Source organism: Tenrec ecaudatus, chromosome 2 (assembly GCF_050624435.1).
Source record: "Tenrec ecaudatus isolate mTenEca1 chromosome 2, mTenEca1.hap1, whole genome shotgun sequence".
NCBI classification, from domain to species: Eukaryota; Metazoa; Chordata; class Mammalia; order Afrosoricida; family Tenrecidae; genus Tenrec; species Tenrec ecaudatus.
This window is the reverse complement of record NC_134531.1, coordinates 204,962,554-204,981,801: the sequence shown is the minus strand read 5'-3', so window position 1 is coordinate 204,981,801 and position 19,248 is coordinate 204,962,554. Positions and strand designations below refer to the sequence as shown.

Sequence of the window (19,248 nt, the reverse complement as noted above, 5' to 3'; positions counted from 1 at the left end):
AAAAGATCAATTTCCCACCAAGAATTACTGTGAGTGCACATGTTAAATGCTGGATAGACGAAGACGGAACAAAAAAATGGCCGGGAGACATTTGGAACCGACGACTATGAGCAGCCTTAAAGAAATAGCCATGGTTACTTGTTTGGGATATGTTCAAAGCCCACCTATCAGATGACATAAAAAAATTGGCAAAATCTAGTAAAGTTACTTTAGCCGTTGTATTGGACAGGGTTCTCTAGAGGGACAAACCAGATTGCTAGTAATTATATATAAATATATTTATAAAGATAGATATATAATTTAAGAAATAAACCGTTAAATAATATACAGATAGATAATACAAGAAATTAACAGTTAAATTATAAAGCAGTGAGACACTAGTAGTACTACAAGTTTTTGAAAGCTGCCAGTTACTAGTCCCCTTCTGTAGAGAGAGCTGGGCTATATATACCCAGGCAGCAAACAGCAAGGCAGGTCCCCAACTGTCATCAACTGTCAGTCCTCAGCTCCAGAGATGAACATTCCAATCGTGTGGGCTTAAAGGGACCTCAACTTACAGCGACAGAGTCCACAGGCTAGGCATCCCACAGGTAGTGTACCCCTTTAAACTGAGGCACAGAACAAGCAAGCCATTTATCCCTCTGCCCTTCAGTTAATCCTACTTGTGTTTATTGGCCAGGCTGGCACAATAAACTATAGCAGCCGTTATTCCAGGTGGGCTTACATCTGTACTGCAGCCTCTGGATGTATCGTGAATAAGCCTTTCAAAGACCGTATGCGAAGGATGTGGCATGAATGGATGTCATCTGGTCAAGCCTGACTAACAAAAGGAGGAAATCTCATGAAGCCTGACATAGAGTTAATAGCAAAGTGGGTTCGAGGTGCATGGGAAGACATTCCAGAAGACATGGTGTGACATGCCTTCCAGAAATGTAGTATTAGTAATGCTATGGATGGCAGTGAAGACTGAGCTTTGTATGAAAATGACAGCAGTGATGGTGATGACGGCGATCTCAGTGAGGACAGCGTCTATGATGACCTCACACCAGCTGAAGCTCTGTATTGGGATACGGATGGCGATGGGGAATCCAGTTTTGAAGGATTTTAACTCTTTACATTTTTGCTTGGTTGCTGATTGAGCTCAAGGAATAGTACTCTTAAGGTGTCATTGTTGATACCTTATTGTTTTTGTTGAACCTATTTTCTACTTACTGTGCTGGTTTACTAATGTTAAATGACTTGTCCTTTTATTTATTTTTTTAATTTAAAATAAATATTTAAATACATTACCCCACTGATGTCTCAATTTTTAGTAATTTTATTTTCATTTGTTTTGATTATTGAAACACCAATAGCTTCTTCATTTTCCACCCTAGGCATCTACTTGAGTCAATCAGTTTTTCTGGTTTCCCAGGTAATAATGAGGTACCTCGACTTATACTCGAGTCGGCTTATATTTGAGTATATATAGTATTCTATTGATATAAAATATGGAATTAGGCCTCTGAGAGTATGAGTATATGAGATCTAGACTTTCTGTCAATCATTTTGACCTTTTGTCAACCCTTTTCCTTAAGCAGCATGGTTTCTGAGAAATTCAAATGGCAATTTCTACCCCGGAGCTCAAAATATATACATTAACAACATTAATTTTTCCCCATTTCACACAAGAATACCCAAAGACTACAACAAAACAAAATAATCAAAACTTTAACTTCCCATATTCTTTCCAGAAAAACAACCCAGTAAACTGAATTACCCTATTCTGACTTCTGGATAGCCAAAGAAACACTACCATGAGGGAGAGGTCAAACAAACATCTCTCCATATTTATGAATTGTTTCTCTAGTACCCCACTCCCAAGGTACCATAATGTGTTAGTCTGGGTAGACTAGATAAACAACTTCATAGCTACTCATATGTATATAATTGAATGTGAAAACGTCCCAGCCCAGTCCACATCAAGTCACTAAGTGCAATATTGGCCCATATGTCTGATACTGACCTAGAAAGTCTTCTTCAGACAGTTCCCAGAATCCTCAGAAGGCCATGCCCACACAGAGGCCTCATTGGCTATGACCTGGTTGACAGACTAGACTCCACCGCTTTACTCTTATTCCTCTTAAGTCCCAAATTGACACCAGATTATGTAACTACCAGTTAGCTTTGTTTGTGATATACATTATGGTATTTAATTCTGCTGACAGAAGGCCTGGTGGCATAGTAAGTTATATTGCTAACTGAAAGGCCAGCAGTTTGAAACCATAAGCCATTCCATAGTTTCTACTCCCATAGAGTAGAAACTTTCCACTCCCATAGTTAGTCTTAGGAAAACCAGTGTCCTATAGGGTCACAATTAGCCCTGACTAGATGGCAGTAAGTTTGGGTTTAGTTTAATTCCACTGGAGAGGACAACCATCCTATGCCTTCAGTCTGTTTTTAGTTTGGAAACGGTTTACACTTCACTTTGGGTCACCCTGCCATTCAGCATCAAAGCAACCCATGAACCATCACACCCTGCCAGACCAGGCGTGTCAAGACTTCGCATCATTTTCTATATAGGAGTGTTTGGGGAAGAGTAATATAGAGACTATCTAGAAGCTGCCCTTATATGAAACTGCCCAGGTAGGTCATGTGCATATTTGCTATAGAAAGATCTTATGGTTGATTGTTTCCCTCTTTGGTACCCACGCTACTCCATATTATGTGAACAATGACATCTGTCTGGCATGAGAAACTGGCAAACAAGACTACAGCGACTTCTTGAGAAGATAGGTGGCTCTGAAAAGAGCCTTTGGGTTGACAGAAGTAGAACTTTCAAGGCCTGTCCCAGGCCTTAGGCCCGCTCCCCGCGGATGCGACGAGCGAGCTGGATATCCTTGGGCATGATGGTAACTCGCTTAGCATGGATGGCGCATAGGTTGGTATCCTCAAAGAGTCCTACTAGATAGGCCTCGCACGCCTCCTGTAGCGCCATCACTGCGGAGCTCTGGAAGCGCAGGTCGGTCTTGAAGTCCTGCGCAATTTCCCGAACCAGCCGCTGGAAGGGCAACTTGCGAATCAACAGCTCGGTAGACTTCTGGTAGCGGCGGATCTCACGTAGCGCCACGGTGCCTGGGCGGTAGCGGTGCGGCTTCTTGACGCCTCCGGTCGCTGGAGCGCTCTTCCGTGCTACTTTGGTTGCCAGCTGCTTCCGCGGGGCTTTCCCGCCTGTGGACTTCCGCGCGGTTTGCTTAGTGCGAGCCATGCTAAGCAACGACGACAGCTCTTCCACCTCAAGGCTGCAGCCTGAAGCCCTGACCCGCCTGTATTTATAGAGCCCTCTGCATCCTGATTGGACAAGAGGCCCGTGCGCAAAATCGCGTGATGAAATTCTACAACGTGATTGGTTGGTAGACCACCAATAACTTTCCTGCTCTTCTGTATTCCTCCTGCTGCTGGTGCTTCACTCTTTCTGTGTACCCTTGTAACCATCATTCAGGCAGAGCACGGAGTGAGGTGTGAAATCATCGATCCTCCATTGTCTTTTTGCCACACAGCCCCGCATCTTTCTTGATAGCACATTCCCCCCCCCCCTTTACTTTCTTCTCAGTCTGAGCCAGGAGAACCTTCTAGAATGGAATGTTTACACAATCAACCCTTGCTATGTTATTACACAGCACCTCAGCATCCCCTTCTTACGTCAGGACCAGTGCAGGCTTGCTGGTGGCTCATGAGGGTGGTGCCTACACAGGTGACAGGTTCAAGGCCTTCTTGCACCAGAGACTTCGGACAAGTTGTCTCTAGTCCCTCCTGAGCATTGGTAGTGCAGATCTCTGGGTGTCACCAGGACATACCGGGGTGACATATCACCCAAGTACTCGCCATGAGCTTCCAGCAGGGGTTGGGATTGGGAGTGGGTTGTTCAGGAGCTGGGTAGAGGTTTTTGTTTTCTTTTGTTTTTTAAAATCGTTTGATTAGGGGCTCATACAACCCTCACCACAATCCACACACACATCAATTATGTAAAGCACGTTTGTACATTCATTGCTCATCATTCTCAAAACATTTGCTCTCCGCTTAAGCCCCTGGCATCAGGTCCTCATTTTTCCCCTCCCTCCTCCTCTCCCCTCCCCCATGAACCCTTGATACTTTATAAATTATTATTTTGTCATATCTTGCCCTGTCCGACGACTCCCTTCACCCACTTTTCTGTTGTCTATCCCCCAGGGAGGAGGTCACATGTAGATCCTTGTAATCGGTTAGCCCTTTCCAACCCACCCTCCCTCTACCCTTCCAATATCGCCACTCACACCACTGGTCCTGAAGGGATATCCACCCTGGATTCACCGCGTTTCCAGTTCCTATCTGTACCAGTGTACATCCTCTGGTCTAGCCAGACTTGCAAGGTAGAATAGGGATAATGATAGTGGGGGGGGCGGGGGGGGGGGCGGGGAAGAAGCACTTAGGAACTAGAGGAAAGTTGTATTTTTCATCATTGCTACATTGTACCCTGACTGGCTGGTCTCCTCCCAAAGAAGGGGTTTTCTGTTTAATGGAACTTGGACTTGAGTCAGCTCTGTGAGGGCGTGAGCCATATCTGAGCCCTCACTTTTCCAGGCAAGATCGCTTTCATTTCGGGGTCATTCTCAGAGGGTTCGAGCTGCTGCATTACTTGGAAATAGGGCAGAATGCCAGTTAGTGCTGTGTCTAAACACTAAGTAACCAGACACGCATAAGGGGCACCCTGCGTGGAATGCTTGCTTACTAGCCAAACGGTCGGCAGTTTGAATTCACCAAGAGACACCGGGGAACACAGTCCTGATAATCTGCTTCCCAAAGGCCTTGACAATTGCGTGGAGCAGTTCTATTCTACTTACATGATGTCTTGAATGGGAGTCTAAGACAACCAGCAGCAACATGCACCACGCCCGCCATCCACTCCCCCACCTCCTCCAGCAGGATTCACAAGTACTCACGTCTTTTAAGTCAATTGCTGACTCAGAGCAACCCTGTTAGGGCAGAAGGTAACTGCCTCGGCGGGTTTTCAAGATTGAACCTTTAAGGGTGTAGAAAGCCTCTTCTGCAGAGAAGCTGGTAGTTTTGAACTGCTGACCCTGTGGTTAGCATACCAACATGTAACCCACTATGCCACCAGTGCTCCTGCCAGCTGAATTTGCTTCCCTGAGCTTTGTTTAAATTTTCTTCACCCTGCAGGGGAACCAAGGCTCATGAAGAAAAATGTCCCTGAAAAATAATTTCCCAAAAAGCAGTATTAAATGTTCTGCTGGAGACACAAACTTGTTTAGAACACATCCATTCTACAGATAAGATCGTGCTTGTTCTGTGCACGGCTGGGAACTCTGCAGCTTCCATGCCATTGTCTGGGGAAGCGTTCCCTTCTTGAGCAAAGAGTCTTACACCGTGGCTTGCAAAACTAAATGTGGAGTCTTGAAACTTTGGGCAATAGTAAAAGGCTTCTGAATGCCCACTGGCCACACATTAATTCAAAATCAAAAGCATCATGAATCTGAAGTGTTTCAGGTATCACTTGCTTGTACTGCAAATTTCTCAGGTGAAAAGTAGAACATTTTCAACAAGCCCAGAGGACCTCTTTAGGGCTCTCATTGTTATTTTTGTTTATATATACTACTAAGGAAATAAAGAAATGTGATAATGCGTTCTTTAAGAGTTTTTGAAATTTTAGAGTTATACCACAGTGAAGTGGAAGTACTTGCGATGGCTCTTTTATTCGGTCTTTGTACCAGTCACTGGGTGGGAACATGCAAATAAGATATCGAGGACTCTCACTCAGGAACTGGCAGTTTTTCATTCCTGTGAGTATAAAAGTGACCCGTGTAAGAAGCAGGAACAGAGGAATCCCATGGCCATCAAGATTTAAGAGGCACTAGCTGAGTATGTGAGATTCAAGACGATGGAGGCACTGAACCAGGAGACAGAGCAGAGGAACCACAGCGAGACCATAAGACAATGCAGCAGGCTTCCCAGTGCATGGACAGAACAAAGCTAAGTTCCCCCGGGCAGGATGCCGACTTGCATCCTGAACAGGGCTGCAGGATAGGGTTCTCTTTGGACATTTATCGGAACTAAGGAAGCGTTGTGACACTTGCCTGAGCAGGACAGAGGCTAAAAGGCTATGTCTGAGAGGCTGAGGATTAGAAGTGCCTGCTTACGTGACTGAGAAGAGGCTCTGGTACAGTCACAGAGCTGTTCCTTATTGTTTTCTCAGCCTCACTTATTAAGTTTCCTAACAAATCCCCATAATCATGACTGCTGCGTGAGTTTTGTATGGCCATTGCAACAGAGTATTGCACGCAGTGGAAAAGCAAAGTGCCACAGAGGAAGGTCTGGTTGGTGTTAGAATAAAGGTCTGCGGGCGTGGCTGGCTTGTAGCAATTGGCCTTGGGCTGGAGCAGAGTTGGACTCTCCCTCCTGGTGTAGCCAGAGGAGGTCAGATATGGACCCCACACCATTTTCTCACATGCCTTGTGAAAATGGCCATCATTTTACTGGTTCTTGAAGATGATTCTTAAATATCCATGCTGTACTTTCTTTTTAATTAAAAAAATGTTTTTCTTCTTAACTGAGTGGTAACAAGACTTTATCTTCTCTCTTATGAGGTCCTGTAGAGGCTCTCAGAGGAATAAGAACTCCTTTTGAGTCAGGAGAAACAGTGAGGTAGTGATTGTGAGATACAGCTTCTCACAGCCCTAAAACCCTGAATCAATCTCCCAACCACTGAGTGAATTCTGACTCATAGTAATCCTGTGGAGGATTTCAGAGCATATACATCTTGATGGGAAAGATAGCACATCTCTATCCTGAGTTGCTGCTGGTGGTTTGAACTACCAATCTTGTGGTTAGCAGTTTAATGCTTCAGGCCCTAGAAACTAATATGTTTCTATTAGGATTAAAAGTTATTAGAGGAAAAAACTATTTCTTTATCCAACACAACCTTCTAATGGATACCTCATATCTTTGAATCCCTTTACAATAAAAACAAACAAAAACACAACCCGACAAACCCACCCAAAGTGATTGAGTTGATTTTAACTCATAGTGACCCTATAGGAGAGAGTAGAATAGGGTTTCAGAAATCTTTACAGAAGCACACCATCACCTCTTTCCCTAGCTGCTCAGCTGATGATTTGAATTGATAACCTTTGTTACTAGCTCAGCACTTCAACCATATCCCCTCGGGGCTCCTTAGGCTCCTCCAGAGGCTTGTTTATATGACTCTTGAAGTTCTGTCTTCTGGTGCTCTCTTGAATCCTCTCAGCAGACTTTCTTCCTCAGCATGTCACGGAAACTTGACAGGAAGGTCAAGCTTACACAAGACCTCCTTATGGTCCCCTCGTGCAGTATGTAACACAGCTGATTTCTTCCTTAATTTGAAAACGTTTTCTACTTTTTGCTTCTGTGACACCAAGCTTTTGGCTAGCTGTATGTGTGCTATTAGATGTTAAACAACCAACTCATTGCTGAGTTGGTTGCAGCGCATAGTGGCCCTGTAGGACGTAATACAACTGCCCCTTGAAGACTCTTCAAGGCTGTCAATCTTTATAGAAGCAGACTACTGTATCTTTCTCCTGAAGCTAGAGGGTGTTGAGTTCAAACTTCCAATCTTTTATTTAGCCACATAACCACATAACCACCACCAAGACTCCTCTTGCAATCTACTTGGATAACAAAAATCATACATTTTTTCCAGATAAATTTTTTAGGGTTTATGTTGACTTTCTTATGACCTTGATTGTGAAACAAATCAAAGTTGTGAAAGATATTTTATGAAGGTTTTGAAAACCATGTTGCGGTTGTTAGTTGCCCTCGAGTTAGTTCTGCCTTATGACAGTCTTGTGGGTGCAGAGTAGCATAGCTCCTTAGCATTTTCAAACTTAAGGCCTTTCAGAAGCAGATCAGCAGGTCTGTCTTCCCTTTGGGTGGGTTCGATCTGCCAACGTTTTGGCTAGTAGACCAGTACTTAACTGTTTGTACTACCCAGGAACTCCTGGGTCTGGAGTGAGCCCAAGTATTTGCATTTCTACCAAGTTCCCATGTTTGGTGATGCTGTTGGAACGGATTGCACTTTGGAAACACTTCTCTAGCACTTCTCAGTATTAAATACAATGAAGTAATTTGTCCCTACTTACAAAAAACAGTGGAAAATATTTTAGTACACTCTCTAATATGGAAAAATAAAATTAATGCTAGAGGTGAATATGGACTTCCTGGTGGTATAGTGGTTACAAGTCGGGCTGCTAATTACAAGTCAGCAGTTCAAAACCTTAGCCATTCTGAGGGAGAAAAACAGGGCTTTTTACTCCTGCAAACAGTTCCGGTCTTGGAAACTCACAAGAGCATTTGTCCAGCCTGTCCCATTGCGTTGCCAGGTGTGGTCAACAGCTCAATGGCAGTGAGTGTTTGGGATCTGTCATGTGTCTGAGTTTGGGAATGATGTATTTCACCGTCATACTTGATGCTACTTTGTGTTTGTTTGAGAGTTGTTCGTGTAATCAAGATAAGGAATTGTCCATTTTTTGGTTACTTTAGATTAACTATTTACTGAAAAATGAAGACTATCTAATACTCTTAAGTAATGATCAAGTTAGTTTTTGGTTTTGAATCAGTTATGAGTTATAGTTATAGATTCTCCATTACCGGTAAGTCCTTGTATTTTTGTGAACAATCTTGCCTTATTTTGTAGTTCTTTATAGGGGAGAAGGGGCTTGTTGAAGGCCTTCAGAGGTAAGTTAGCCATTTGTATGTCAATTGGCTGATATCCTGTAGCTATTTTTACCCAACTAAAGAATTAAATAGACAGCTACCTATTTAAATGCGCTTTTAAAGCCAATCAGATGGTGGATATAGCAAAGCCATTGAAAAAGATTAGCCAAAGAGGGAACATTGCTGTGGACGCGATTCCAACTCACGATGGCCGCATGTACGCCACCGTGCCTGTGTTCCAGGAGTTTCAATGACCTGCCTTTTGGGGAAATAAATCGTTATTCCTTTCTGCTGGGGACTTCTGAACGGGCTAGGATCTCCAGGTTTTGCTTAGTAGTTAAGTAAGCGAACTCTTTCCGCCACCCAAGGTCTGCCCCCACGGAAATCCAAATAGGGTCATCTGTATTCATCGACTTTTTCAATGGTCTGCACTGTCTTCACTTGAAGTACGTTCTGCACAGAAAAAGGCTTAAAGTGATGTAGTTTATGGTCAGAAAAAAGGCGTCATGAAGGTCTGATGTCATGCAATTTGTGTTTGGAAGTGCCAAGATCATCTCCAAGTACAACTGCAAACAGCTGTCTGGGGAGGACTCAAGCTCAAGAAGGCTCTTAGCAAGGCTACCTATTTTGTTGTTGTTGATTGGTAAATTGATTTTATTATATTGGGTAGATTTACATTCAAGATACTTTTTTTTTCAGAGATTACCTGTCTTTATTGATCTTTTCTCTTTAAAAAAATAATTTTATTAGGGGCTCATACGGCTCTTATCATAATACATATATACATCCATGTATACATTTGTTGCCATCATCATTTTCAAAACATTTTCTTTCTACTTGAGCCCTTGGTATCAGCTCATTTTTCCACTCCCAAGCCCTTGATAGTTTATAAATTGTTATTACTTTTTCATGTCTTACACTGACTGATGTCTTCCTTCACCCCCTTTTCTGTTGTCTGTCCCCCAGGGAGGGGGTTATATGGAGATCATTGTGATCTGTTCCCCATTTCTCCCCCACCTTCCCCTTACCCTCCTGGCATGGCTACTCTCATTTATTGGTCCTGAGGGATTTATCTGTCCTGGATTCCCTGCGTTTCCAGCTCTTATCTGTACCCATGTACATGCTCTGGTCTGGCCAGATTTGTAAGGTAGAATTGGGGGTCACGATCGTGGGGGGGGTCACGATCGTGGGTGGAGGAAGCATTAAAGAACTAGAGGAAAGTTGCATGTTTCATCGGTGCTATACTGCACCCTGACTGGGGTCTCTTCCTCGTGACCCTTCTGTAAGGGGAAGTCTAATTGTCTGCAGATGGGCTTTGGGTCTCCACTCTGCACTCTCCCTCATTCACATCGATATGATTTTTTGTTCTGGGTCGTTAATGCCTGATCCCTTCGACACCTCATGGTTAGCAGCCCGATACCGCTGCAATCTTCTTCACAACTGAAGGCAGCGTTCCTGTGGGGTTCTAAGACTGTAACTCATGATGAGAGTAGAAAGCCTCAACTTTATCCAGAGGTCTGGCTGGCTGGTGGTTTCCAACTATAGACCTTGAGGTTAGCAGCCCAAGACATAACCACTTATCCACCAGGTCTCTCCCGTCCCTAAGGAGGCAGAGTTCTGGAAATGCTCGTGAACACTACAAAGAGAAGAGGCTAAGGGAAGCACAGTTGAGCAAAGGCAGGGGGGACACAAGGCTTTGACAGGAGTTGGGATTATTAAATCAATGGGCAAACACGAACCAAGATGCTCAATAACCCATCACCCCCTAGTGGGGGGTTTGCGAAAGATCAAGGAAGGAAGAAAATGGCTTGCAGAAAGAATACATCTTTGTCTATGCCTAGGAATAATAAACAAGTCTATGCCTAGGAAATACAGGGTCCTGTAAGAAATCAGTCTGCAGAGTGCATAATTTTAACACAACGGGTAGCTTGAACTCAGAGGAGGTGCGGGAACCACGCTGCCCTAGGGATCTGAGAACGTGCTAAGTCCGCTCAGAGCCGCGGTGGTCCCTTGGCTAGTATTCACAGGCAACTAAGGTGAAAAGCAGGTCCGGCAGAGAGGTTTTGAAATTTTCACTCCGGAAAATGTCCCTAAGGCCAAAGCTTTGATGTTTCACGCGGACCCAGGTGAGAAAACCCACCGCTGGCGCAACGGCGCAAGCGCCAGAGAAGCCACACCAGCCGGGCCCGCTCCACGGCCACTAGTCCCCCAGGACAGCACCCCTCACTCCAGCCTCCCGCATCCTAGCTCTGCGGCACCCCAGCATTCCGGACCCGCCAGAACCGCCCTCTGAGGATCCTCCGAGTCGCTGGTCGGCGCTCTGGCTTTCGGACGCCCAGAGCGCGACGGTGCGCAGGACCTCAAGGGAGACCTGGGCTGCAGGGGCTCCGGGGACACTAAGCCTGTGTGTCAGTCACCCCCCCCACCTCACCCCCGAGTGCGTTGTCCCCTTCCTGCCCAAGGACCCCCTAGTTCCCGATTGTATCTGTGAGGCGTGGGCTAGAAAATGGCCACCTGGCTCTGGAGAAGATCGCAAGCCAAACACCTCTGCACTGTGTTACCCAGGTGGCCCCTGAAACCTGAAGAGCCCAGGCCTTAAAGCCCCCGTGGTGTCCCAGAGCCTGAGATGTGGTGCTTCTCATGCTTGGGTCCCTACCCCCCCCCCGCCCCTCCACATCCCCCGCACCCCTCTCTCCCACCCTTTGGTAACTTATTACCAAACTAACTCCGAGTCTACCCATTTCACTTGCCTTAACAGCTTGGTGTTTAAGAACTCCCTGGGAGGGCAGTGTGGAAATGCCCCTGTGGGTCTCCTCCTCTTCCTCCTGTGGGGCAGCGGGTGGTTGAAACTGATGACTTGGTGGTCACTAAAAAGGAACCACTCAGCCATTAGTGCTCCGATGGAGCCTGTGCTCCCAGGCAGGGAGTTTGGTTTTGGTTGGCTGGGTGGGTGGGTGGGAGGGCGAGTTTAAGAACGGGAGGGGCTGGGGTAGGGGTTGAAACTTGACACTGTGAGATGAGCTATTTGAAAACAGCAGCCACACCTGAAGAAAGATAAGGCTTTCTATTCCCATTAAAAAAAAATCATCCCTGGAAAACCCACACGGGCAGTTCTACCCTGTCCTGGGGTCGCTCTGAGTCACAAATGCCTCCGTGGCAGTGCGTTTTGGGCACCCTGGTAGAGCAGTTAAGGACCCCTGGTGCCATCGCAGGTTGTGCTGGGTGCTACCCCAAGTTTGGCGGTTCAAGCTCACCCAACTACTTCTGCTTTGTTCCCTTAAAGATATACAGCCTGTAAAATCCACTGGGGGCAGTTCAACTATGTCCTATGGAAGCAACAGGATGACATTAAGGTGCTGTTGTTGCAGAGCAGTTGGGGAGTTGGACTGCGTTAGATCACAGCAGTTCGTACAGCAGTTCTTGAGCACTGAGCTGCTAACAGGCAGTTAGAAGGGACAGCCGCTCACCTCGGAACACCGATGCGGCAGTCAGTTTACTTCCATGGAAATGTACAGCCTTGGAAACCCAATGGGCATTTCTATCCTGACCTAGAGGGTCACCACAAATCCTAATCTATGGGTTTTTTTTAAAAATACTTTTTATCCTCCCTTTTACTAGCTTGCTGTCCATGGTTAAGTTTTTGTTTATTTTTTTGTGTCTCTTCTGACTGGAAAACTCAAAATCACTCATCTGCCATTTTGTGGCTTCTGATTCGTAGCAATCTTCAAGGAGAGGGTAGAACTGTCTCTGTGGGTTTCAGAGATTATAACTCTGTACAGGAGTAGAAAGCCTCCTCTTTCTCCGGTAGAACTGCCGGTGATGTCGAACTGTTCACCCCGTGGTTAGCACTCCAAGGCATACCTGCTACACCACCAAGGCTCCAACCTACTGACTAGAGGAAGAAGAATTTGCCTTATTTTCTTTGTTAAGTAGATTCATCAAACATGCACCTCACACCAGTGTGTCAGGTTTGGTTCTAAGTTCCTGGTGTGAGCTCATCAGACCAAAACATGACCTGAAGCTTCCCTTTTAGTTATTGGGAAAGTTGGACAGTTCAGACCCAGAGGTGCCTCAGAAGGCAGGCCCATGCTCTGCTTCAGGAGGTCACCTTGAAAACCCTATGGAGCAGTTTCGTTCTGTTTACACTAGGTCACCTGGAGTCAGTAGCCACATGCTGGTCTTGGGTCTCTTGAGTAGCGTGGGGAGCGCTGGTTTCATTGAGATTGGGATTTGAACATAACTGGAAAGAGCCACCTGGAGGACGCGGCAAGTGGATGGCCTGATCATTAGAAGTGTGCTGCTTCTGTTCTAAGAACAGTGAGAAGGTCTGTGTGGAAGAGAGGGGCAAACAGGAAGGGGGAGGAGCAGGGGAGGGCAAGCCACAGACCCAGAGGTAAAGGAAAGTGCAGACTATGCAGGTCTTAGTAAGGATTTGAGTCTTTCCTGGGCGTTCAGTGCAAGGCCACTGGATGGATTTGCTCAGTAACTTCAAGTGTTTTGAAATTGTGTAGTAAACCTTCTCAGGTCAGACTTGAATCTCTATCATCAAAATAAGGCAAAAGTAGATGTAAGAGTAGTTTTAATTCATGATTAAGATAAATGAATAGCAACATACAAAATATAATTAAAATCATTAAAAATGTAAATATGATGAGTCTATCATTCACAAACATGCTGCCCAACACCAGACTGTTCATTGACATCCAACACACGGGATCAGTTGGCAATACAACTTTATCAGGTGCTTTCTGTAGATTCCACCCTAAAAAACCCAAACAAACAAAAAATAAATAAATAAAATGCTCAAACCAAACTCACTGCTATCAAGTCGATTCTGACTTACAGTAACACTAGAGGACTGAGTAGCATGCCCTTCTAGGTTTCTGAGACTGCACCTCTTTACAGGAGTAGAAAGCCTCGTTTTCGGTTTTGTTTCCTGTGGAGGAACTCCATACATTTCCTTGAAAAGCAAACTGCAAAAAGTTTGTTTGCCAACCTAAGGCTAAGTTAGTCATCTCTGAGAAAGAAGTTACCACAATAGCAAATGCTGTGAAGGGAGTAGACGAAGTGATGCGACGGAGAAGAATATGTCGAGGACTCAGCTTGCCTTAGGGTAGCATGGACACACTGGTTAGTGGAGGGGCCATGTGAAAAGTTACATTAAGGCTGTCATACCATCTAAGTATGCCACCAGGTCATGACACAGAGGGGCTCACAAACCAAACTGAAATTCTCAAATGACACGATTTATTCAATCAATTTAAAGTAGGCGTTACTATTAGGTGACATTGAGTCATCGCAACCTCTGTACAACAGAACAAACACTGCCTGGGCCTCTGCCATCCTCACAATCATTGCAGCCAAAGTGTCAGTTCATCAGATTAATGGCCTTTCCCTTTTTCTGACCCTTGATTTTATCAAGAATGATGCTTTTCTTCAGGGACTGGCCCCTGCAGATGACGTGCCCAAAGTATGTGACATGAATCTTGCTCGCCTCGCTTCAAAGGAATATTCTGGCTATGTTTCTTCAAAGACAGATTAATTCGTTCTTCGGGCAGTGCATGGTATATTTAATATTCTTCACCACCACCATCATTCAAAGACATCCATTTTTCTTGATCTTCTGTATGCACTGTCCAGTTTTCACATGTAGATGAGGCAATTGAAAACACCATGGTTTAGATTAAGCATAGTTGGTCTTCAAAGTTGCTTAAAATTGTTTTTAACACTTTAAAGAGGCACTTAATATATCTTAGGAGATTCATCCATCTTTTTGGTCTTTGTGTGTGCATGTGTGTGTTTGTGTGTGTGTAGCTTCTATAATATAATTGAATATTCTAATAGAACAAATTCACACTCTAGAAGGTGGTGATTAAGCTGACACCTGAAGAAAAGGTGTGGTTGAAGTGAAAGGTAAAAGATGGCTAGACCTGTTCAAAGCCAAGAGTGCTATTTTTATTGAGTTTTGAGATTTCCTCAAAACTATTCTATTCTAGATACTCATCTTTTATCACACATGTGATATGCAAATATTTTCTCTTAATCTGTTATTTTTCTTGTCATCCTCTTCACATGGACTTGCCTATAGTAAAAAAAAATTAATTAAAAAATCATTTTATTGGGGGCTCGTACAATTCTTATCACAATCCATACATCCATCGATTGTGTCAAGAACATATGTACATTTGTTGCCATCATCATTCTCAAAAACAATTTTAATTTTTAAGACCCATTTATCAATTTCTCCTTTTATGGGCTGTGCTTGTAGTGTCATATCAAAGAAGTTGTAATCAGTCCCAGATCCTGAAGATATTCTCCTATTTTTTTCCCTGAAAGTTATATAATTTAATGATTTCTATGCTAAATCTAAGGTAAAGTTTGAGTTAATTTTTATAGGCAGTAGGAGGTCTATCCTTCCTTGAAGACCATCATTGTTTGGTCACTGTAGCTATATAATAAGCCTTCCTGGTGCTTGGAGTAATGTTTCCCATTGTATTCTTGTTTTTCAATATTGTGTTTCAAGATAACACATAGTTATTCTATGTGTTCTTCCACATAGATTTTAGGATAAGCTCACCATGTCAACAGAAAGAGCCCTGGTGCAGTGGCTAAAGCCCTTGCCTGCTTTTTTGGGGGTGGGGGGGGGAGAAGAAGGAGGCTAGCAATCTGCTTCTGTAAAGATTACAACCTTGAATACTCAATTGAGCAGTTTATACTCTGTTGTGTTGGATCACTGAGTCAGAATCAACTCAAGAGCAATGGATGTCTACAGAAAAGCGTGTTGAACCCAACATGTAATAGAGTTTTAACAGGTCAATTTGTACAGAACTCACTGTTTTACTAGGTCAAATCTTCCTATCCATGAGCACAATGTCTACATCGGTAGGCAGTCCCTGGAATATTTATGGGATCCATTTTGAACAGTATCTGTAAGAATTTGTAGGTAAGTCAGAATAGGTGCACATGGTTCTTATTTGACCTTTAGTACAAGAAAAGGAGACTGAGGCTGTTTGCTCCCGCAAAGATTTATAGTCTCAAGAACACTGCGATTACCCCTGCAGTGTCCTAAAAGGTTGCTCTGTGTTGAAATCACTCATGGCAGTAGGTTTTTTGTTTGTTTGCTTGTTTTACTCTTTGCCAAGCCAGGAAAAGCGTGAAGCCTTTTCAATTATTTAAAAGATGCATGTACAGCAAGCGAAGATGATTGTGATAAAGAATTTGTTGTGACTAAGGGTTGGTTCAATTTTTTGAAAGTGAGAGAAAATTAATATAACATTATAGGGCAAATGTTTTATGATTTGTTCTGCCATTTTATTCTGCAATTCACTTATTAGTTCTAGGAGCCGTTTTGTAGATTTACTGGATTAAAAAAAAGTAATTATGACATCTGCAAATAAGGAGAGCTTTATTTACTTATTCCAATTTATATGCCCTTTCTTCCTTTCTCCTTCCTTCCCTCAGGACTCCCTTCCTTTTTCTTTTCCTTGCTTTCTCCTGTAATGTACTGGGTAGAACTCCAGCACCATGTTGACTGAGTGACATCAATGGCCATTCTCGCTTCATTCCCAATTTTACAGGCACAGCTCTCGGTCTTTCACTATTAATTATGTTGTCAGCTGTAGGGTTTTTGTACATGATCTCCATCAATTTGAGGGATTTCCCCCCTCTGTTTCTAGCTTTCCAAGAGTTTTTAGTATGAATGGCTGTCGGGTTTTGTAGTTTGCTTTCTCTGCTCAGTTTCCTGCAGATCACATTAATACAATTTTACAATAGTTTGTTCTCTTTAGCTGTTGACATGGTGGTTTAGATTTATTTTACGTAATATTATTCGTAAGCAGGGGAATTATGTTTTGAGGTACCTGTTATGCTGTAGTATGCTTAGTGGTATGCAGACAAAGGGTTAAAAGCTGGCTCGGTAGTAGAAAGGCTGCGGAATTAGCCCTCACTTACGGCCATCAAGCAGACTCCGATTCACAGAGACCCTATAGGATGGAGTAGAACTGGCCCTGTGGGTTTCCGAGTCTGTACATCTTTACAGGAGTGAAATCGCCTCATCTTTCTACCAAAGAGTGGCTGGTGGTTTTGAGCTCCTCACATTGCTGATATTGCGCTTGGCAGCCCAACACATAACCCCTACATCAGTGGGAGTGCAGAAATGATGGGGTGTTGCTGTGGTGGCTGTTGTAATAAATTACCATAAACTGGTACCACTGGAGTGGTACCATTTGAAGTGGGGAATAAATGCATTAATCCAGCATATGCTTTAATGTTAATGCTGACAGGACTTGCTGATCTTCTCAGGATGGGGCATGAAGACAAGGAACCATAGCTTTCACTCACTTATTGTTTACTTAATGGGCGACGAATGACTGGGAAAAACAAGAAGGCATCTGCTTGGGGTAGGGTGCGGTGGGGAGTGAAAACGTGAGATTGAAAAACAAACTTTCCCATGCAATTCTGCTGCAGAGCGAAGTCTGACAATCACTGACATTGATGGTAATATCAAGCAATATCAATTACTGACCTTGATGGCAATATCAATCACTGACCTTGATGGCAATATCAAGCAATATCAATCACTGACCTTGATGGCAATATCAATCACTGGCCTTGATGGTAATATTTCTGGGAGAGATGTTTGGGACTCAGAGCTTGGGTGAAACCACGAAAGAAAGATGGAATCCTCCAGAGTAGCGGTTCTCAACCTGTGGGTCGAGACCCCTTTGGGGGTCGAATGACCCTTTCACAGGAGTTGCCCGATTCATAACAGTAGCAAAATGACAGTTATGAAGTATCATGGAAAATAATTTTATGGTTGGGGGGTCACCACCACCACACGAGGAGCTGTTTTAAAGAGCAGAGGCATTAGGAAGGTTGAGAACCACTGCTCTAGAGAAAAGAGGGATCCTCAGGATAGAGCCCCAGGAACGGTAGTAGATGGCACCTGTGGGCAGACTCTTCCCATCTCTGTCTGCATGGCTTTGGACACTCCTTTCCTGAAGAGGAGGAATAGTTTTTAGGTTTGTGAATCTGCACTGGCCCTGTGACTCCCAGGACACAATGTCCAGGCCTGGGCAGGTTTTGTCCTCTGAGAACCATGTGAAGAAGCCTGAACTGGATATGTCCAAAGACAATGCGAAGAATAGGAGGCACCCCAAAATGTGAGGTACCCAGCATACCCGTCAGCAAAACTACAGGGGAGCCCAGCATCCCTGTTGATTCAAAGAACCCTCGGCAAACCGTTTTTTAAGCCATTACATTTGGACTACTTTATTTTTCAGAAATTAAGAATTAAAACAACACCATTAACAAGTTGAACCCAAGCTCCCACCCCAGTGGCTGAGAGGGAGTTTCCCAAAATGGGAACCTGCTTTGACCTTGGGGTCAAAGAGCAAGATTTCCAGAAACGGTTCCAGAAAACAGCTGGCTGATTTTCAGTAATGAGAATGAGATGTGCTTCTGAGACCCAATAGTATTCATGGTAACAACATCTACAGCAATCTTGGTCAGCTCCAGGGGGGAAGAGAGGATAGGATAGGCTAGGAGAGGAGGGGAGGGGAGAGGGGAGGGGAGCAGAGGAGGGAAATTTGCTCAGAGCACAAGCATTGGAATGAAAACAAAACCTTTATCCCTGGTGGCAGGTTGAAATCCGGTTTATTAAGCAACATTACAAGGGATAATATACCCTTCAGAAACGCCATGGGGCAAATTTGGACAGAGCTGGGTCAAAGTTTATGATGGGCGTATGCACAGGAGTCAAGCTGGTGCAGGAGTCAAAACAAGTTACACAAACCTGCTTTTCTACAGCATCAGTAATGTCCTCACCAAGGTGCATCTCATTACATCTTAATCTAGAGTCTAAGGGAACACCTTTCTTCTTAAATACCATAAATAATTTGAAGATCTACAAAGGCTACATAAAGACAAATTTAAGTTAGAATCAAAGGTTGTTATTGGAAACATAACTGATTATATAATCTTTTGGACTGATCCTTGCAGCATATTTTTCTGAGATGTTCTCTACTTGTCCAGCTTTCTACATAATGACCTGTGAATGTTGTGTTGTTTAAATCTATATTGTTGGGACAATTGCTTATCAATTTTTGGTGTGAATACTTTTAATAGCATTGGGATGTTTTATACAGATTGCCGATTATGGTTTGCTCCCGATGGTGTCTAGGAAGCACTGGTTTGAATAGACTTACATTAAGTCGTATAAATTATATCACATATGTATTATCTTAAATCATTTAACAAATCATATTTAATTCAGTAAAATTTATAAAAATGCAGAAACATTTTAAGTACTCAGCAACACATAAGTGGATAAACAAAATGTGTATATATTCATATATCCACTACTCAGACATAAAGAAAAATGAAGTCCTTAGCAGGCACTGAGTTTATGTTAATGATGGAATAATTTGAGAGAGAATTGAGAATGGTTGCCCAACTTGAATGTAAACAGTTCTTGAGTTATATGTGTAGAAATAGTTGAATTGGTGTATGCCTATGTATAGTCTC

General features: G+C 43.6%; 1 protein-coding gene across 1 annotated transcript; it reads right to left on the bottom strand.

The window, feature by feature from the left end:
• Nucleotides 1–2,836: 2,836 nt before the first annotated feature.
• On the bottom strand, nucleotides 2,837–3,247 carry LOC142441289 (histone H3.1-like). Its single transcript, XM_075543328.1, has one exon. It carries the CDS (start codon nucleotides 3,245–3,247, stop codon nucleotides 2,837–2,839), a length of 411 nt encoding a protein of 136 aa, XP_075399443.1.
• Between the last annotated feature and the right edge of the window lie 16,001 nt (nucleotides 3,248–19,248).

Bases quoted from the DNA above. Each gene is read 5' to 3' on its own strand.
- LOC142441289 (XM_075543328.1), bottom strand. From the start codon at position 3,247: ATGGCTCGCACTAAGCAAACCGCGCGGAAGTCCACAGGCGGGAAAGCC.